This window comes from Genypterus blacodes, unplaced genomic scaffold (assembly GCF_046128005.1).
Source record: "Genypterus blacodes isolate CSIRO-AG114 ecotype Tasmania unplaced genomic scaffold, CSIRO-AGI_Gbla_v1 ptg000012l_1, whole genome shotgun sequence".
Lineage (NCBI taxonomy): Eukaryota > Metazoa > Chordata > Actinopteri > Ophidiiformes > Ophidiidae > Genypterus > Genypterus blacodes.
The window spans coordinates 7743503-7760188 of NW_027466826.1; the positions used below are offsets into that span (position 1 = coordinate 7743503).

A 16686-nucleotide genomic window follows, 5' to 3' on the forward strand; every position below is an offset into this window, starting at 1 on the left:
AGCTGCGCCCGCCCCGATCTGCGCCCCCCTAATTAGAACAATTATGCCATCTCCATCACGAGGGCCAGTTACACAAAATGGTGTCACGCCCTTGCCGAGATTGGTGTCACAGAGCCCAGTCTATGAGAGGGGATGAGAGGAATGCACGGTGTCATTCGCCAGGCACTGCCGAGCTTGCAGCACAATTACTCCGGGTGAGAGTTGGAGGGGCCGTGGGAGAGAGAGAGAGAAAGCAATGGAGGCAGAGAGCCAATGAAAAGCAGAGGGTGGAGGAGAGAGTGAGGGCTGTAACCTGGGCCGCAGCGAGAGGTTATAGTATCACACATGTCATTTGTGACTTTTTGATTAGGTGTGTAGCTGTACAGCTGTATCCTACTGGACAGGGCCCACCATTTCATTCAGTCTTTTAACCTTTGTTTAACCATTGGACCCACTGAGATTAAGAGCCTCTTTCAGTTGAGGTTTGTATCGAGATTTAGTTTGCCTCAGTGATCAAGTATTAAAAATGATAATATACATATAAAAAGACTGATGAGCACATGAAATCACAGCAGATCACTCGGCAGGATGGAAGACAGCTAGGGATGATGGCTTTCAGGTGGGTCCTCTTAAAAAAAACATTCTCAGAGGCTTCCCATAGCAGGAAGACCCCTGCTGTTTCACCTTTCCATTGGTTTAAACTGAGATGAGCACCCTCTCTGACCCCCGGGTGTTCCTGTTTTCCCTCTTGGTCCAAAGACGATCAGATGGATTTGAGACACTAAATTGCCAACAAGTCTGGAAAGTGTGTAAATGTGTTTATCCATCTATTTTTCTTAGCCCTGATACATTGACAACCTGTCTTCTATGTTCCCTGGCTGCATCTAATCCAAGGCATGCTGGGAGAGGCCCGAGCCCCCCTGTGACTCTGCAGAGGAATAAACAGGTTTGGAGAATAGGTGACCAGAATTTTTATTGCATTGGTGAGTGCAAGCTGAAACTAACTCAGGAGTCACATGTGGTAGTTTTTAACACTTGGATCCAGATCATATGAGAAAGCAAACGCATCTTTTCCAGGCAGTCAGCTCTTCTAGTGTTTACTTAAGTTATTTGCAGGAAAAATATAAGAGGGACACGGGTTCAGATCAGTAAAATCACAGCCTGTGGACACGCATGGAGGAGCACATGCAGGGCCCTGTCACTTTCCACACAAAATGAAAAACGATTAACTCCATGCGCTCTGAATTGATGATGCACACACTTGTAAAAGATGTTCGGAAAGGATTACGCAATAAAAAGCATACCATAGCCAATTATACAGTATATACCCTCAGTTAACAGCAGCTTTTCAGATCCACCATAGTCTCTAATTTGAAATAATTAGGCTACATTCATTATAAGTGTTGTACCATTGATCTATGCACAAACCACGTACAAGACTTGAGCTCATCTTCAGTCCAAAGCACACCGTGTTTTCCGTAGATTTCCTTATGCCTACCTGATTTTCACCCAGTGATGTTTTATTTTCCTCCTTTCATAGCAGAATCCTTGAGTCTTAAATTAGGCCCTAAGGGTGCCTGTAGATCGATCAGCTCACCGCAGGTGCACACCAACAGGAACAACAAGAGTAGGCATTTTCCCTCTCCCTTCATGGAAATAAAACAAGCCTGACTGGGAGTGATGAGTGGTGAAATGCGTGAGTTTGTGTCCACCACCAGTTACAGCTTTTCATTTGTTCCTGCAGCCTGTGTTCATTAGGCAGGCGTGGTATTGACCATGTTGTACAGCAAAAACGGAGATCAAGCTGGGTTACAACAGGGACGCTTGAAATCACAAAAACAAACTGTTATTGATCTGTGTAAGTAAAGTGAATAAACAGTATACAAGAAGGTTCTTTCCCAGTCTCATGTCAGAACATACCTGTAGCAGCAACCCTGTTTCCATTTTGCCTCATGTTGCTGCTAACATTGGCTGTACAGCTGTTCAACCAGTTCTATATCAAACTGTCTGCATACATAAACACTGTGTTCTACAAAAAAATCACACAGTGCCTCTGGTTTTGACCTAAAACATTTTTTGCAGTGGTATTAAATAGCTACAAATTAATTCATGCAATAAGTCAGTGTTTCTCTCTCACATTTATACATTTCAAGGTAGAAAATTCGCCTGCAACAGCATATAGACCATCACAAGATGCTTTAACCCAAAAATGAATTAAATTCTTTGATCTATTCTGTATAGTTCAGTGACCCATAGCATCTATTCAGAGAGGTGAGAGAAATCTACGGGACAATTAGGCCTTAAAAGGAAAAGTTAATTGAAATATAATAGTAATAATAGCTTTGTTTATTAATGGATGAAAAGTAAAACACTGACTCACTGCAAAATGTAATTATTCCGCTCCGCATTCTGGGTTTGGATCGCTTTTTTTGGATCGAATTTATTTCAGAGTACATTATTTTCTATTCTCCATAGTCTTGATTATTGGTTTGAAATGGGATCTAAATATGATCTCATATGCTAAGTGAAATGAATCACAAATAAAAATTGTATCATGTGAATAAAATACGTAGAAACTAATTAGGTGCGCAAATACTGCATGTCTGCGTCCACTATTTATCCATTTGCTGTTTGTTGCCAGGGAACTTTGCCTTGTTTTCTATTGGCTGAGCCAAACAGCGCGAGGGACGAGTTTCAGGAAGTGAAGCCCGTGATTTCCGCGACGAGAGACACCGACACACCGCCAGACAACAAGTGCGTCGCGCCGGCGTTCCCTGGTTTCTGGAACAACAGAACAGATGATGACAAGTTGAAACCGTCAGTACAAAGAATCAAGTCATGGCAAAAATGTTTTCATGTTTTTACTGTGACTTGTTGTAGGCGCCTTAGTGGAGCTAAGGTTAGAAACTAAACCAAACTGAAGAAAACCACACACAAAAATATACTTGAACGCAGAATTACGCGATGATACAAATTAAGTGATGGCGTCATTAAGCGACTTCTATTGACTTTTAAACAGCCAATAGCTACTGCCCTAACTGAGGAGTTGGCAACGCTGAGTGAAGTCTGTGGTTTGTTTCTGTTTCTAAACATAGGCAGTTGACTCACACAGAGATTAAACACATTAGAACTCTGGAAAATTAAAGTGCGGAAACTTGACGCTACGCATTCGTTCTCCAAAACCAATTGGAGGCATAACGTTGGTTTCCTTCGGAGGTCGGTGTTTATTTCACCCCGTGAGTTGAACGTTTTTGTTGCTAATGCTAACTTCTGGTTAGCTGCTTAAATGTGAATTTGTTGTTCTTTGAATCGAGTTGTTTATGTACAGTCCAGGTCCTTATTGAGCTGTTACGCTAACTATATGGATCGATAGCTGCTGTTTACACTCTTCCGATAAATGTAACTGCAACTGCATGCTGAGCGAAGATAGACAGATGAATAGAAAACAATGTATTTTCTAGTAACTAAAGTCCCGTAGCGTTTTTGTAGCGAGGGTAAGTTTCATTTAAGTTACCTGGTACAACCTGTGCTGTACGTTTGCCAGTCAGCAGTGTTGTTGAACAGCTTGCCCAAGCAGCTAGACGGCATTCCATATTTGTTTCACTTCTCTTTTCAAATCATGTTCATTGTAGGACGATATTCGTAGTTGATTCTAACTACATTTGTAGCTTAACGTCACGTTAATGCAGTCACGTCGCTTTGTTAATTTTTGGCAATAGTGGTGTGCTTAATTGTAATACTATAATTATGATATATTTGCACAATATCTTTTGACTTCCTTTTCAGCTCTGATGGCACCACCAAGAAAGAAGGCGTTACCCAAACCGCTCCCAGACGGCTTTATACTGACTGATACTGAGAAGAAGAAGTGGAAATTGGGGAAAATCATCGGTCAAGGTGGATTCGGGCTGATATATTTAGGTAATAACAGTATTTCTCTTATCCAGATGGGTGTAAATCCTCTTCTTTTTCCTTCCAGATACACCAAATCTGTTCATTACAATTGGTGTCCATCTAGTCCAGGCCTGTTTCACATGACAGGTGCAGCAATTACATACAGAATATCTACATTGTTTACTCTTCCTCTGATGACACCTGCTATGTTCAAATGTAACTTTATAAGCATATGTTCTAGTGTAATGAATGTGTGTGATTTCCCTTTCTGTCCGCTTCAGTGCTTCACCTTGGCTGAGGCAGGGAGACACGTCACAACTTCTTACTCTGCAAGTGTGTCTCACTTTTTTTCCTCTTTTCTCAAAGCCTCCAAGGATGTGGACGGTCCTGTTGCTGCCGACACAGAGTTTGTTATAAAAGTGGTGAGTGCATTAGTGGCCAAATACAGACAGCTTACCCCATCTTCAATTATCACATCATTATAATGTCATGACATCAGCATCAAACCTGTATGATGCTGATGTCATGACATTATAATGATCATCACATAGTCACCCATGTCATCAGGATTGTGGGGTACAGTTACGTCCACAAACACAGACACTTGTCCTGCACAGTGTGATGTAGGTTTTTCTTTCTTCTTTGTTAAAATGATCATTTGTTTGTGTGCCAATTGTCATTCAGGTATTTTAGAAATTCCCTTCGATCCAAGGAATAAATAACAGCAATTAACTAGCAAACGAATGTACAGCACCTTTTTATTTGTGTAAGTCTGGTGAATCAATGCTATCCCTCTTTAGTAGGGGCGCTACTGTACACGCAATTACTGCTGCATGTTGTGATTTAGACATCTGCACCAATTCAGCTGTAACCTATGATAATGAAATGGTTAATACTATTTGCTTGTGCGCGCAGGAGTACCACGAGAATGGCCCCCTGTTCTCCGAGCTCAAGTTCTACCAGAGGGCAGCCAAACCTGAGAGCAGTAAGCATCGCCGCCCCGTCCAGCACCCCGGCAGCTTGGTGGAGCCGGAGTGTGTTTGACTGATGAAGTGGCCGCAGACGCGCAGAGGCTTTGCTGCCTGCTGCACAGTAATTAATAAGCTAAAGCAAACATGCACCTCAGTGGCAGTTAGCCCCCCTCCCTGCGCTTGTCTGAGCTCTTGAACACCGTTGTTTGGAGAGAAGCAACAGAGAGGAAGCCACTCACACATAATGATGCCCGGGCCTCCGCTGAGCCCCTGACCACCTGCCAGCCTGGTTGAGTGCCAGTCAGGCCAGCCGCCATCCAGCCTCAAGCCAGGCCCACTGCTTTGTATGGGGCCTCTGTGTGTGTTTGTACCTGCAATACTGTAAGATTAATAGAAGCATGCATGTGTTATTACACTCGCAAGGACAAATTGATGTGCAGGACAATAGTTTCTGGGGCTGTTTGTTCAGGCTCATTTGGGGTGGACACGGCTTTACAGTTAGACGGGGGTTTAACGTCACCATTTGGGACCCAGCTTTCGAATTTCAATACATCATAGTGGTTTTGAGTCCAGTTTCTGACCAGCATTTTTTTGTGGTTTACCTAATTACTCCAGGCATCTCAGACACGTCATAGAAGATCCTCAGGAGTGTATTATAGAAATGGGTGTGTGTATGTGTGTTAACATTTCCTTTTCTAATGTTGTGTTCCAGTGCAAAGATGGTTAAGAAGCAGGAACATGGACTACTTGGGCATCCCAGTCTACTGGGGTTCAGGGCTCGCTGAACACAATGACATCAGGTACCGAACTGGTCATCATCATATAATCGACAGCAACAGGCTCATTCTTTTAATAAGATTTGCTGGACTTTCACAACAAGGCCATGCTGGGTTTTGGTTGTGTTCCATGTGTCACCCAGTGGGTCTTAATATTGGAAATCGTGTGAATCGTGGTCCGTTATTTGAGTTGCGTACATCTGACCAATAAAAAAGCTCTCTTGAGTTCTGCTTGGAAGACATAACACTCACAGATTCAGGTTTCAGTGGCAGACCTCTCACCTTTATACTACTAATGTACGTGTTTCAGTCTGTAGTTAGGGCTCTAGAAGTTGACTCAATACTAATACTTACTTGTTGTATTATGAACATAAATTCTGCCCTTGGTTTCTCAACTCCCAGGCTCTGTTCTATACACTTATTAGTATGTAATTCGTAAAGGAAAGCTCTCTGTTGTTTTTGTTCCTCGCTCAGGTATCGTTTCATGGCCATGGACAGACTGGGCATTGACCTTCAGAAAGTCTGCGAGCGCAATGGAGGTCGACTGAAGAAGGCCACCGTGCTCCGGCTTGGACAAGAACTGGTGAGATCATCTTCTTGGCTGATTCCGTTCTTTATTTATAACAATTGATTGGCAATATACAGTATAAAGGAACTGGAGGGAATCGGATCGGATATATTCATGCCCTCTTAATTATTAATGGAGATGTCTGTTTAAGATTTAATGTATAATTAAATAAGAGATGAACAAAACGCCTATATAACATTTAATCTTTCTGTCGTTTTCATCCATATATCATGACAATTTGTTGTGATTCTTCTGTGTTTTTGTGTGCTCTGTTTCCTGGCTTTGGCAGGTGGACGTGCTGGAGTATATCCATGAAAATGAGTACGTCCACGCAGACATTAAGGCTGCAAATCTTATGCTGGGCTACGGAGACCCTGAAAACGTGAGGAAGACAAAATATCTTTACTATAAGTATTTTGCAAGCATATATTTGGGAGTTGACTGACACTGAAGCTCACTGAAGATATGAAGTGACACCTTCTCTAATTAATGAGGAACACAGTCATCAGTTTTATAAGAATTAGCTGAGCTATAGTGTTGATCATGGTTACTTCACTGATTTTGTTGAGTCTTTGAATCATTTTAACTGGGATTGTATTTGTTCTACTGTGTGTGCTGCAGGTCTACCTAGCGGACTATGGGTTGTCCTTCCGGTACTGTCCTGACGGGGTCCACAAAGAGTACAAGGAGATCGGCAAGAGGGGCCACAACGGAACCATTGAGTACACAAGTCTCGACGCACACAAAGGAGTTGGTAAGATATGAAATAAGAAGAAAAACATACTTAAAAAAAATGGCCAGGTTCTCTTGGTGATATGTGGCTGCCTAGCTGAGGAATTCATGTACATCTGTTTGTAATATGCATCACACGTGTGCCTTACACAAACACATCATCACACTTAGTGCAAATCCATCTGAATCAAATATGATGACGTTTGTTATGGGTGAAGGTTTGCCTGAAGAATTCAAAAATAACTTTTGTTACTGTAGATTTTTGATATTCGGGTAATTTGTTGACTATCAATTTACTATACACTGACTGAATGTATTGGGCAAAGGTACATGACTGACGAAAGAGATAATTATGAAAAATCCAAAATCCAGTTAATACTGTTTACTTCAGGGATTTCTGTAAATCGGTAAACAAGAACAAATAAGTCTACTGGGTCAGGTTGTGCTTTCTCCTCTGTGTTTTTCCTGGTCACGATATGTGAAAGGAGAGAATATATATCAGCAGCCTGTCCAATATAGTCCAATGTTGCCAACCTAAACAACTGCAGGGGGTCTCCCAAAACCCAATATTTACAATAACGGTCCAGATTTGTCCACAGTTGATCCACACAGCAACACAATCACAACTGTTGCCAAAGCTGCAATCCAATGTCTTATTCATATTGTCAAGAACACTTGAGCTCCCCAATAAGAGTGGTAAATACAATTGGACAGCTCAAATGTTAGGATTCTCCACTCAAGATGTCGCATTCTCATTACAAACTGAGCTTGACTAAGTTTCACAAAAGGAGTTCTCCTCATCCTTCCATTGCTTCTGCAAACAGCAGTCTCAGACCATTTGGGTTCTAAACTGTTGTTGCAGTCGTTATTTGTTATTTTACCTGCAGTGTTGTACCTACATCAGTCAGACTTGGACATGTAGGGTTATAAGTACAAATAAGTACATATGACTATCAACAAGAAGGTCCACAAATAGTAGCAGTAGTGTAACAACACATTTGGGTTTGTACCCTTTTGCACACTGTGTAAAACATGTTTCACGATTTCAGAAATGTTGTCAAAAAATGTCACTATTGTGTTCATATTAACCTCACCAGAACCCTCATGCGTTTAGTTTGCAGAGTCGTTGTTTGTCAATACATGTAAAATAGTCTCCCTACCTCGCCACCCTCTGCCTCCCTCGGCTGATATTGGGAACACATTAACTGGCAAATTGCCTACATGCTCCTTCTCTTCATTGACTATCGATTCTCCATCCTCAGCCCCTGCTGAATTCCCCGACGCCGTCCCCGTTTAACAATACCCTAATTAGCTGAAGTCATAACCTGCATCGTGTATTCATCCCCCATTAATTAAGGACTGTGATGTTTGGTTAGAGCCTGGCCCAGCCCGCAGATAACCTCTGTGAGCTCCATACCATCCAACTCCACCGGCTCAATATTGCCAGTAAGTGCGGCTCGGACTGCCTAATCGGCAAGATAGTGTTTCATTCAGTGTGATCGATAAATAAAAAGACAAAAAAAGTCCTGTCAGCTTTAATTATCAAATGAAAACTGTGTCAATTTTAATACAATTGTCTTTGTGGTATTGTAAATGAAAGATGACAAGGTAAATGTAGTGTAAGCGTCCCCTCTTCCACCAAGTGAGCTCATTGGAGGTACAGGATCGCAGGTAGCCTGGTAGTTTGAAACACAGATCCATGCTTATACTTAAGTGCAGTTTAAACGATATTTTAAAAGAAGGAAAATGTGAAGCTTGCAGTAATGCCTGCTTAAAAGTGATCCAAGTGGAGCTCTCTCAAGTGATGACTGAGGAGCAGAGCCTTACTTGCCCTCCCAGACCTGATGGCACCGATCTGTGTGAAAATGTTGACAGGTTGCCATGGTGAGGTTTGGTGGATGCAGCTCGGTAACGGCGAGCCTTTGAACCCCGAGCTAAACTGTGTAATTATTACCATTTGGTGGGTGTCTAGCGGACAGAAGACCATCTCGAAACGACAAGACTGCGCAAAGCACAAGGGTTAGGAGTGTGACACTGCAGCACGCTTTAGGGAATCTGAATAACAATAGGAGATAATTAACAACAACACCATCGCTGCCTCACCTCCCTGTCAAAAGCGTGTGGAGAATGTGTGTGTATTTATGTGGCTGTGCCTTAATTATGTATTGTATGTATTGTGTGTGTGTGTGTGTTATTCTGGCATGTGTAGGCTCCTTTGAGCACTGTTTAAGCAGGTGTGTGTGCGTGTCCACACATCATGTACAGTATGTATCGCCATATCTGCCCTGTCTTGTGCCATTCTTCATATGAGGGAGAATTCCATTTTATACAGCAGAGCGAACACAACTCTTTATGAACTGTGCAGCCTCGGCATGCCCAGAGCATGAACGGAGGGCAGCACCGCTTAATGTAGTTGTTGATCTTTTTAATTGTTAATCTATTATGTCACCCTGGGAGTTGCAACACTTTTCCCAATGTCACGTGTGTGTTTTTCAGTTTAATTTTCCTTTAGCTGGCTCTCCGGAGCAATGAAGTACTCTGTAATTATTCTCAACAATAGGAAGCCATGATTTAAGGTTGACTTTATTCATACTCTGCGCCAACAAAGGCAAAATTCACAGTGCTGTAGCTCAGAACCCTCCCGTAATCGGAGGTGAAACAGCCGGATGTCAACATCTCAAACACTGTGGCATAGAACCTCAGCCACATCTCGCAGCAGTCAAATCAGATTTTCTTTTTTTCTTTGGGCTGTAACTAATTGGACCAATTTCACGGACTTAAATTTCCTTACATCAGATTTTTGTTTGTGTGGAATCACGTTCAAGTCACAAGCCACTGTACAAGTTCTCCTCTGATTTTGAGTCGTACTCAATATCTTTTTCTGTTTTTAAGAGCATGTTGGGGCGGAATGGATTATGTTGAAATGACATATTCCAAATCCATTTATTTAAAGATATCAGAGTGTCAGTCTTAGAAGCCCCTGACAATCTTGTCAGCGTATAAAATGTCCCCACATGGGGTCTCGCTTTCAAAAGTTGAGAGTCTCTGAACAAAGCCAGCTCAATTTTTCAGGCATCGACCACAATTTGCTTTCTGTTTCATTTCTGCTGGTTTCAACTGGATTTACATTGCTTCAATTTTCTACCAGTATTTATTTTCTCCGTGATCAAAAGCCAATGCTCAAAGAAAACATTCATATCAACCCAACACCGCTCTTCTTTAGGCCTTCCCTGTCAAAGTCTGCAGACTATTCTGATCGTCCCTATCCCGATCAATCATTTGCAGATCCTGCTCAGTCCAGGCAGTTTATGTTCCCAGCATACCCTGGGCTTTTCATTCAGGCAAAGCATTTACTTTCAACAATTTCCTGTCATCACTCATCTTTTGTTGTTTTCTGCCTCTTGGATTCCCCCCCCCATCACCACATCTTCTTGCTCCTTGCTATGCTGCCTCAACTGGGAAGCTGATACTTGATACTGATCTACTTAAAAAGAATTTGTGACTTCCTTTTCAGTCACTTTCCCCGCTAAAACCACAGAAAAATCCTTTCTCCAATTTTGAGTGTAAATTCAGCAGCGGTTCCTCATTCAATATATTTTCTTACATTATTTCTCTCACTTTGATGAATTCAACTTTAAACATTACTTTGTTTCTCGGTAATCAGATTACTGTGTTTCCATCGTAAGTAATCTGGTTGTACCCGGCAGTGACCATGCTTCCTCTTTAGTCCAGACTGTTGGGCTAGGAAGGATCAATGCCGGCCGCGGCTCAGGGAGGAGATTTCTCCCCTCTGATGGAGCCAGTCGATACATAATTTCTCCGGAGACGTGCGGTGACCGTTACAGTATTGAGCTGCAAAAAACTCCCCAGGCTCGACCCCTCTGGATGGACTTGGTCGACAAGTATTGATAAAGCTCATACATTTCATGCAGACCCCTGACAAAAACGCACACAATAAGATGCACATACACTCTCTTACCTCACAGAAAATCACAGAAGTATGTGCAGTATGATGACAGCTGCTGTTGTTCTACTTGCTTTTTGAGCTCTGAGCTGTTGTAAGGTTATGAACTGTGGCGACTTTAGAGGGTTTCTGCTGAAGGCAAGGAGCGCAATAGACAAGTGCAATAGAGACCTTTTATCAGTGAGTTTTGTTGAGTGAGTTGTTAAAACGCTTTTGTGCCAATCTGATGTCTAAGATCACTAAATGGTGTTCCAGCATGAATTTCACGAAGGATAAATCTGTCTTTGTTTGATGCTTTGCCCAGCTATTGCAAAAGTTTTGATACAAATGTTTTTAATGAGACACTGGGAAATTAAAGCCCAGTGTCTGGCAAAGTATGGAAGGTTTAATGTTTCCTTTATTTATTTATTTAATACTGACGGATTTGGATTTGGGTTTAAATCTATCCACCAAATGAAGACGTACAAATTCTGGCGGTTCAGGTTCTGGTGGTTGGAGCGAAAAGTTACTGCCTGCATATTACTACAATGGGGGTCCACGGTACGCAATTGTTGACTTCTGTAACATGTGGTACCCATGTTAATGTTTTTTTGACCGGATCATGTCAAAAGCCATGTGGATCTGGTTTCATAACGTAGACTACTGTAGGAAGAAACAACCAAATAAGTCACCGGTAGTTCTCCAGAGTACTTTTTGTCTCAGGTAGAGTGAAGCCCCAGCTGAGAAAACAAAGCTCACCCTGGGATCATCCTATTTATCCTCCGTGCGCTCAACGTCTCTGCAGATGAACGTGCACAGACACCCTCTGAATCAAAAGCACTGCTCTGCTTTTAGACCTGGTTGTCATTTTCATCAGAGTATCTACAAGACAAATGAAAATGCCGTTGCTGGCGACTACTTGCTGTGTATCTGTCTGTAGGTATCTTGTGTGTTAGCCCAGCTATAATGTGTTCTATATTTGGATGGAGAAGAAGGCAGCTGATTGCTTTGTTCTCTTTTCTTTACCCAGCTCCATCGCGACGCAGTGATCTCCAGATTTTGGGGTTTTGTCTTCTCCACTGGATGTGTGGGTCTCTTCCTTGGGATAACATTCTCAAAAACCCAACTCAGGTCCAGGAGGCCAAGACCAGGTAGGTGACCACTGAGCCTCCACGGTGAAATCCTCAACTTTTCGTCATCATACCATATAACTGACTCATACTTAAACAACGGCGGTGTCCATTTAGAATTACTGGTTGCTGTTAGAATCTCTTTGATCTCTGATTTGGTGTTAAATCATCACAAGCTGATAAAGAGACCATATATGCATAATGTCACTGAGGGAATGGTAATTATTACGGCACGAGCTGAAGCGGTTGGCACAAGCAGTACTGCCATTTCAATGTTTTGTTTTGTTAACTGTAAGGTTAACTTAGTGATTACACCTTTAAGTTTGCCAACAAATGAGAGATGCACAGCAGTCGCTTAAACGTCTTTCTCTCAAGACAAATCAAACTCTTGCTATTTGGAAACTGCATTAGTCATTGAGACGTTGTAACATTTGCCGACTATATATCCGTCCTTCAGCGTGTGTCTGTAGATGGCTGGCAGGGTCTTAGTAAAGCTCTTTGGCTGTCGGTATGCTTAGCTAAGAGAAATATTACAGCATGAAGGACTGATTTCTTTGGCTTGGTTTCAGCCCTTAGTGCATTCTTCTCACCTCAAATATCTGCCCCTTAACTCTTCCCTCATAACTTTTCTGTCCTTGCTCCCTCACCATTTTTTTTTTTTTTTAAATCTCTCCTTGCAGACTGATGGATAATCTGCCAGAGTCGGTCAAGCAGCTGTCGGCGAGCGGAGCCAGCACAGGTAAAAGAAGGCCGCAGGGTGTCATGGGGTTATAAGGCCTCGTTTACATTTCTTAGGTTAAACAGAATTTAGAAAATAATAACCTGTGGTGGGAATAAATGGGACCTCTGTGTCCAAGCCTGTACTTTAAGATAGAACATGCAGAATGTTGTGAATGTGCTGAATGCTGATATTGCTACATCTTCATCTTGCATAAATCTTTCCATTATCAGTTATGCGTTTATGTGACATTCTCTCTCTTTAAGGATTTTGTTTGAGCTCAGCTCAGCCCATTTTAATTTTAAATTGGAAAACACGAACAGCTCCAAGGATGACCTGAAATTTGGGGATACTGTTGTGCGCTATTTTTCTCGAAGACATACCTTAATTTTATGGCGTCATGGTGCACGTAGTTGATGCCAACTTGAGTTTTGATGTCATTCTCCACTGCCAAACAGAAGCAGTTATAACTTTAAGCATGACAGGTGGGAACGGCCCTTTAGAATGGATTAGTGTTCCACTGTATAAATTAAGATGATCAAATTCTCATTTGGCCAAAGTTACAGAGCCAAGCAGAACATTCCGCCCAGAATAAAACTGTCACTTCTTGCATTACCCAAACCTCCAGAATAACTTTCTACCAATTAAACAGCTCTCCCGCTGGCATGCCTTTCAAAGTTTGTTGTGTTTTATCTCTCCTTTTTTATAAGGAGAGGTCACACCTGTGTGAGAGCTTAACGTGTGATGTATAGTTTGGACCGGGTGCTCTATTGCTGACAGAGCCTGGCTGCCCGCCACAGATAAGACCCAGGGTATGCATCAACTTAGTGTGTATGTGAGAGATACAAGTTCTACCGCACTATGTGTCATACACCTTGTCGGGCCAGGGTGTAATGCACAGAGGTTGACTGTGTATGACACGTACATACAAAGCATATCCATTGCTGTGCAAGTGCTTTCTAGTATGGATGCACCGGTGCTGAAGCTGGCACCAGCCTAACTCGCCGTTTTACAGCTATTAAAAATCATAAAAATAGATTCCGATAAATACCTTCTACGACAACAACAAAAACAAAAAAACAATCACGGTAGGATGTTGCATTTCAGGGCAAAAAAAAGGAACATTTGATGAGAAGTGTGGCTGGCTGTCTTCTCTGTGAGCTCACCTACAGCTGCAGGTCACATCTGTAATGTTCTGGGAAAGAATGATAAAGTTTGACAAATGGAACTTTTGGAACAGCCTCATTGATTGCAGGGTTTCCCTCTCTTTAGTTGAGGTCGCCAAATTCCTCCAGTACGTGCATTCTCTTGGCTACCAAGACCAACCAGACTACCAGCATCTGAAGGACCTGTTGGGTGTCCGTGGCAGAGGAAGACTTGACTTCTCCGCGTCCCAAGAGGGCCCTGCACAGGGAACATCCTCCAAACGGCAAGAAGCACCCAGCAAAGGCAAAGTGAGAAAATAAGCTCTGAGACCAATACAATACACTTCGTAGCTTCTAGGGCAGGGGTATTCAACTTCAAGAGGTCCAGTTAGAGAACATTTCTTGAAGCAAAGGTCCGGAAGAGCATAATGTGACTATTTAGTGTGATAAATATTTAAGATATTTTAGTAGTAGCCTAGTATCAACATCTGCATGTAATCGATACCTGACTGTCATATCAAATGAATTCAGTATGATTTAAAACTTTAAACTTTAAAAACAATAAACATTAACTAAATTAAAGTAGGGCTGCATTTCAAAATAAGAGAAAATAAATAATCTGTGAAAATTGTGCGTATGTTCAAATAAAGTGCTAAACTTCTGAAAAATAAACTATAGGGAGGAAAAGCTTGGATTTCCCTTTCTGTACCTTTCCCCTTCACCTCTTGACTCAATAGTCTCAACCAATTTTACAAATAATAAATTAACATTTTTGCTCAGTGAGAGAATATTTTTCTTTCTACCGTCTTTTCGTTTTTTCTAAATTAGAAGCGCCCCGTCAGGTTTCAAACCCTAACCTTCTGTTTTGGCTGTAGGTCGGGGTCCGTATGGGACTGCTTTTGGTCCGGACTCAGATCGCGGTCCACCTGTTGGTGACCTATGTTCTAGAATATTACTATCAATCTAACCACACAACGTGTACTTAATCTACTCAGAAGTCAGATTTATTGATTGTGTTGGTTGCTTGTAATCTCGCTACAGCATATCTGAACATGGAGGGATGCATAGCGAGCGCAAAGATCTCATAGGTTTGCGTATAAAGTCGATAGGGGGTATTTTACATACAATGTTTGGGCTTTTTGTGAACATTCAATAGCTTGGGCGACTGTCAGAAAGACTGTTTCCCCTGTTTAGTCTCTTAACCCTGCAGTGGGGAATGTGACAGCTGTGAAGGGTGGGGTTAACCTGCCTCTGACCCAGCAATGAGCATGTCAACCAGCAGCGGAAAAGGCTCTGAAACTGGAGGAGGAATGCGATTCTCCGGAAATTCACCGGAATCACTTAAGTTCCAGCCGGCGGCGGCTATCTCGACCCCTCGGGCCCAGCGAGTGCCCTCTCAATGGCCCAATTTGAGGAAGTTGATGACACACACTTTACACAATGCAGCATGTCTCTAATTATGCTACCGATTTCCTCTCCTTGTGTCATTTAATTTCCGTGCTGAAGTGCTGGCCAGTTTGATCCCTAGTTAAACAGAAGTGGCCATTTACGGGTGGTTTAGTGAGAAGAGTAAATGTCACAGGAGAAAAAGGCCATTGAATGGGCATTTTCAGTTAATCGTCTACCACCAGTGTTGTATAAATGTTCTATATTAAAGCAAAATTGCACTGTATTAGGTAGAATAAGTTTCAAAACTAAGTTCTCTCCATTTCCATTTTCTCTCTAACTCATGTACAACAGAGTAATCAGCAATGTTAGTTTAGGGAAATTAAAGGAAAATGGACATCAGACCGGGGTTAAGATATCAAAATATGTTGACGTGTCCTCTGTGAGCTGGATTCAGCAACAGTTGTCCAAACATTTTTTCTCAGCAGAAGGCAGGTAAAGCCAGAGCAGCATCCTGCCAATCTTCTCCGGCCATAGAAGCTGACGATGAAGACGAAAGGGTGAGGATGAGGCCTAAACCAGTGCCAGCTCGCTACATAAGGGGGCCACCCATTACTCATAAACCTCTGCCAGAACAGGTAAAGAATGGAACAATCCCACCAGCACATTTGTTACGTACGATCACAGATGCATGTCGATCTGTAATCCTCCTGTCTATTGTTTCCTTGTAAAAGGCAGGAGCTATTAGGCGATGTACAAGACCAAAGTCTAAACCTGTGGATGTTGTTGAAGAGGATACTGATGATTCTGATGAGGAGGAATCGGAGGAATGGGAGGAAGAGACCAGACCGAAACCCATTGCAGCTCGCTACCTCAGAGGGCCTCCAAAAGACCCCAGACCCAAACCAGATCAGGGGGTGAGGCCAAGATGCTAAACCAGCCAGGGTCCATACATTTGGATCACCAGTGTTGTAAACTGGCTGTGTGAAACCCCACTAATACTAGTGCTAGTGCTAGTGCTAGTCCTGTTTGATACTATGAATGTAGAAGAAGGTGATTATAAGAATTAAAACTAAAGAAAAAAGTGTTTAAGAACAACTTTAATTACACTCAACAGACGACAAAATCTACACGGCCCGCTGGGAAAACTGATGACATCACCAGACAGGAAGTCAAGCGTCGTCTCTACCCGCTAAGGAAAACGTACATACGGCCTCTCAAACACAGGCGGGACTATGACTACGAGCCGCGGTCCAGTCAGCACCTCTGTCATCAGTGCAGCGACAGGCTGTGGGACGAGTCAGGACTCAGACGGCCAACACAGGAGCCTGAACGCAACACGCGTAACAACCTGCTGTGCTGGCCTGTCTTTGTGTTTTTCTGCTTTTTCATAGTCGCTGCTGCTGTTTACTTAAAGGAAACTCGTTCTTTGAGTGTAGTTTAA

At 42.5% G+C, this 16686-nt stretch overlaps 1 protein-coding gene across 6 annotated transcripts; it reads left to right on the forward strand.

Moving 5' to 3' along the window:
• Positions 1–2460: 2460 nt before the first annotated feature.
• On the forward strand, positions 2461–16686 carry LOC143012249 (serine/threonine-protein kinase VRK1-like). Of its 6 annotated transcripts, XM_076165302.1 has the most exons (15): positions 2780–2796; positions 3075–3215; positions 3766–3900; positions 4240–4295; positions 4789–4858; positions 5557–5644; positions 6095–6203; positions 6478–6570; positions 6810–6942; positions 11894–12014; positions 12674–12732; positions 13984–14165; positions 15728–15880; positions 15977–16159; positions 16360–16686. In XM_076165302.1, exons 3-15 carry the CDS (start codon positions 3771–3773, stop codon positions 16684–16686), a joined length of 1704 nt encoding a protein of 567 aa, XP_076021417.1. In that variant the 5' UTR covers positions 2780–2796; positions 3075–3215; positions 3766–3770. The 6 variants fall into 6 exon arrangements, with proteins under 6 accessions (XP_076021426.1, XP_076021435.1, XP_076021417.1 ...); XM_076165311.1 differs by lacking the exons at positions 2780–2796; positions 3075–3215 and adding an exon at positions 2461–2733; XM_076165320.1 differs by lacking the exon at positions 3075–3215 and having other exon boundaries at positions 2704–2796.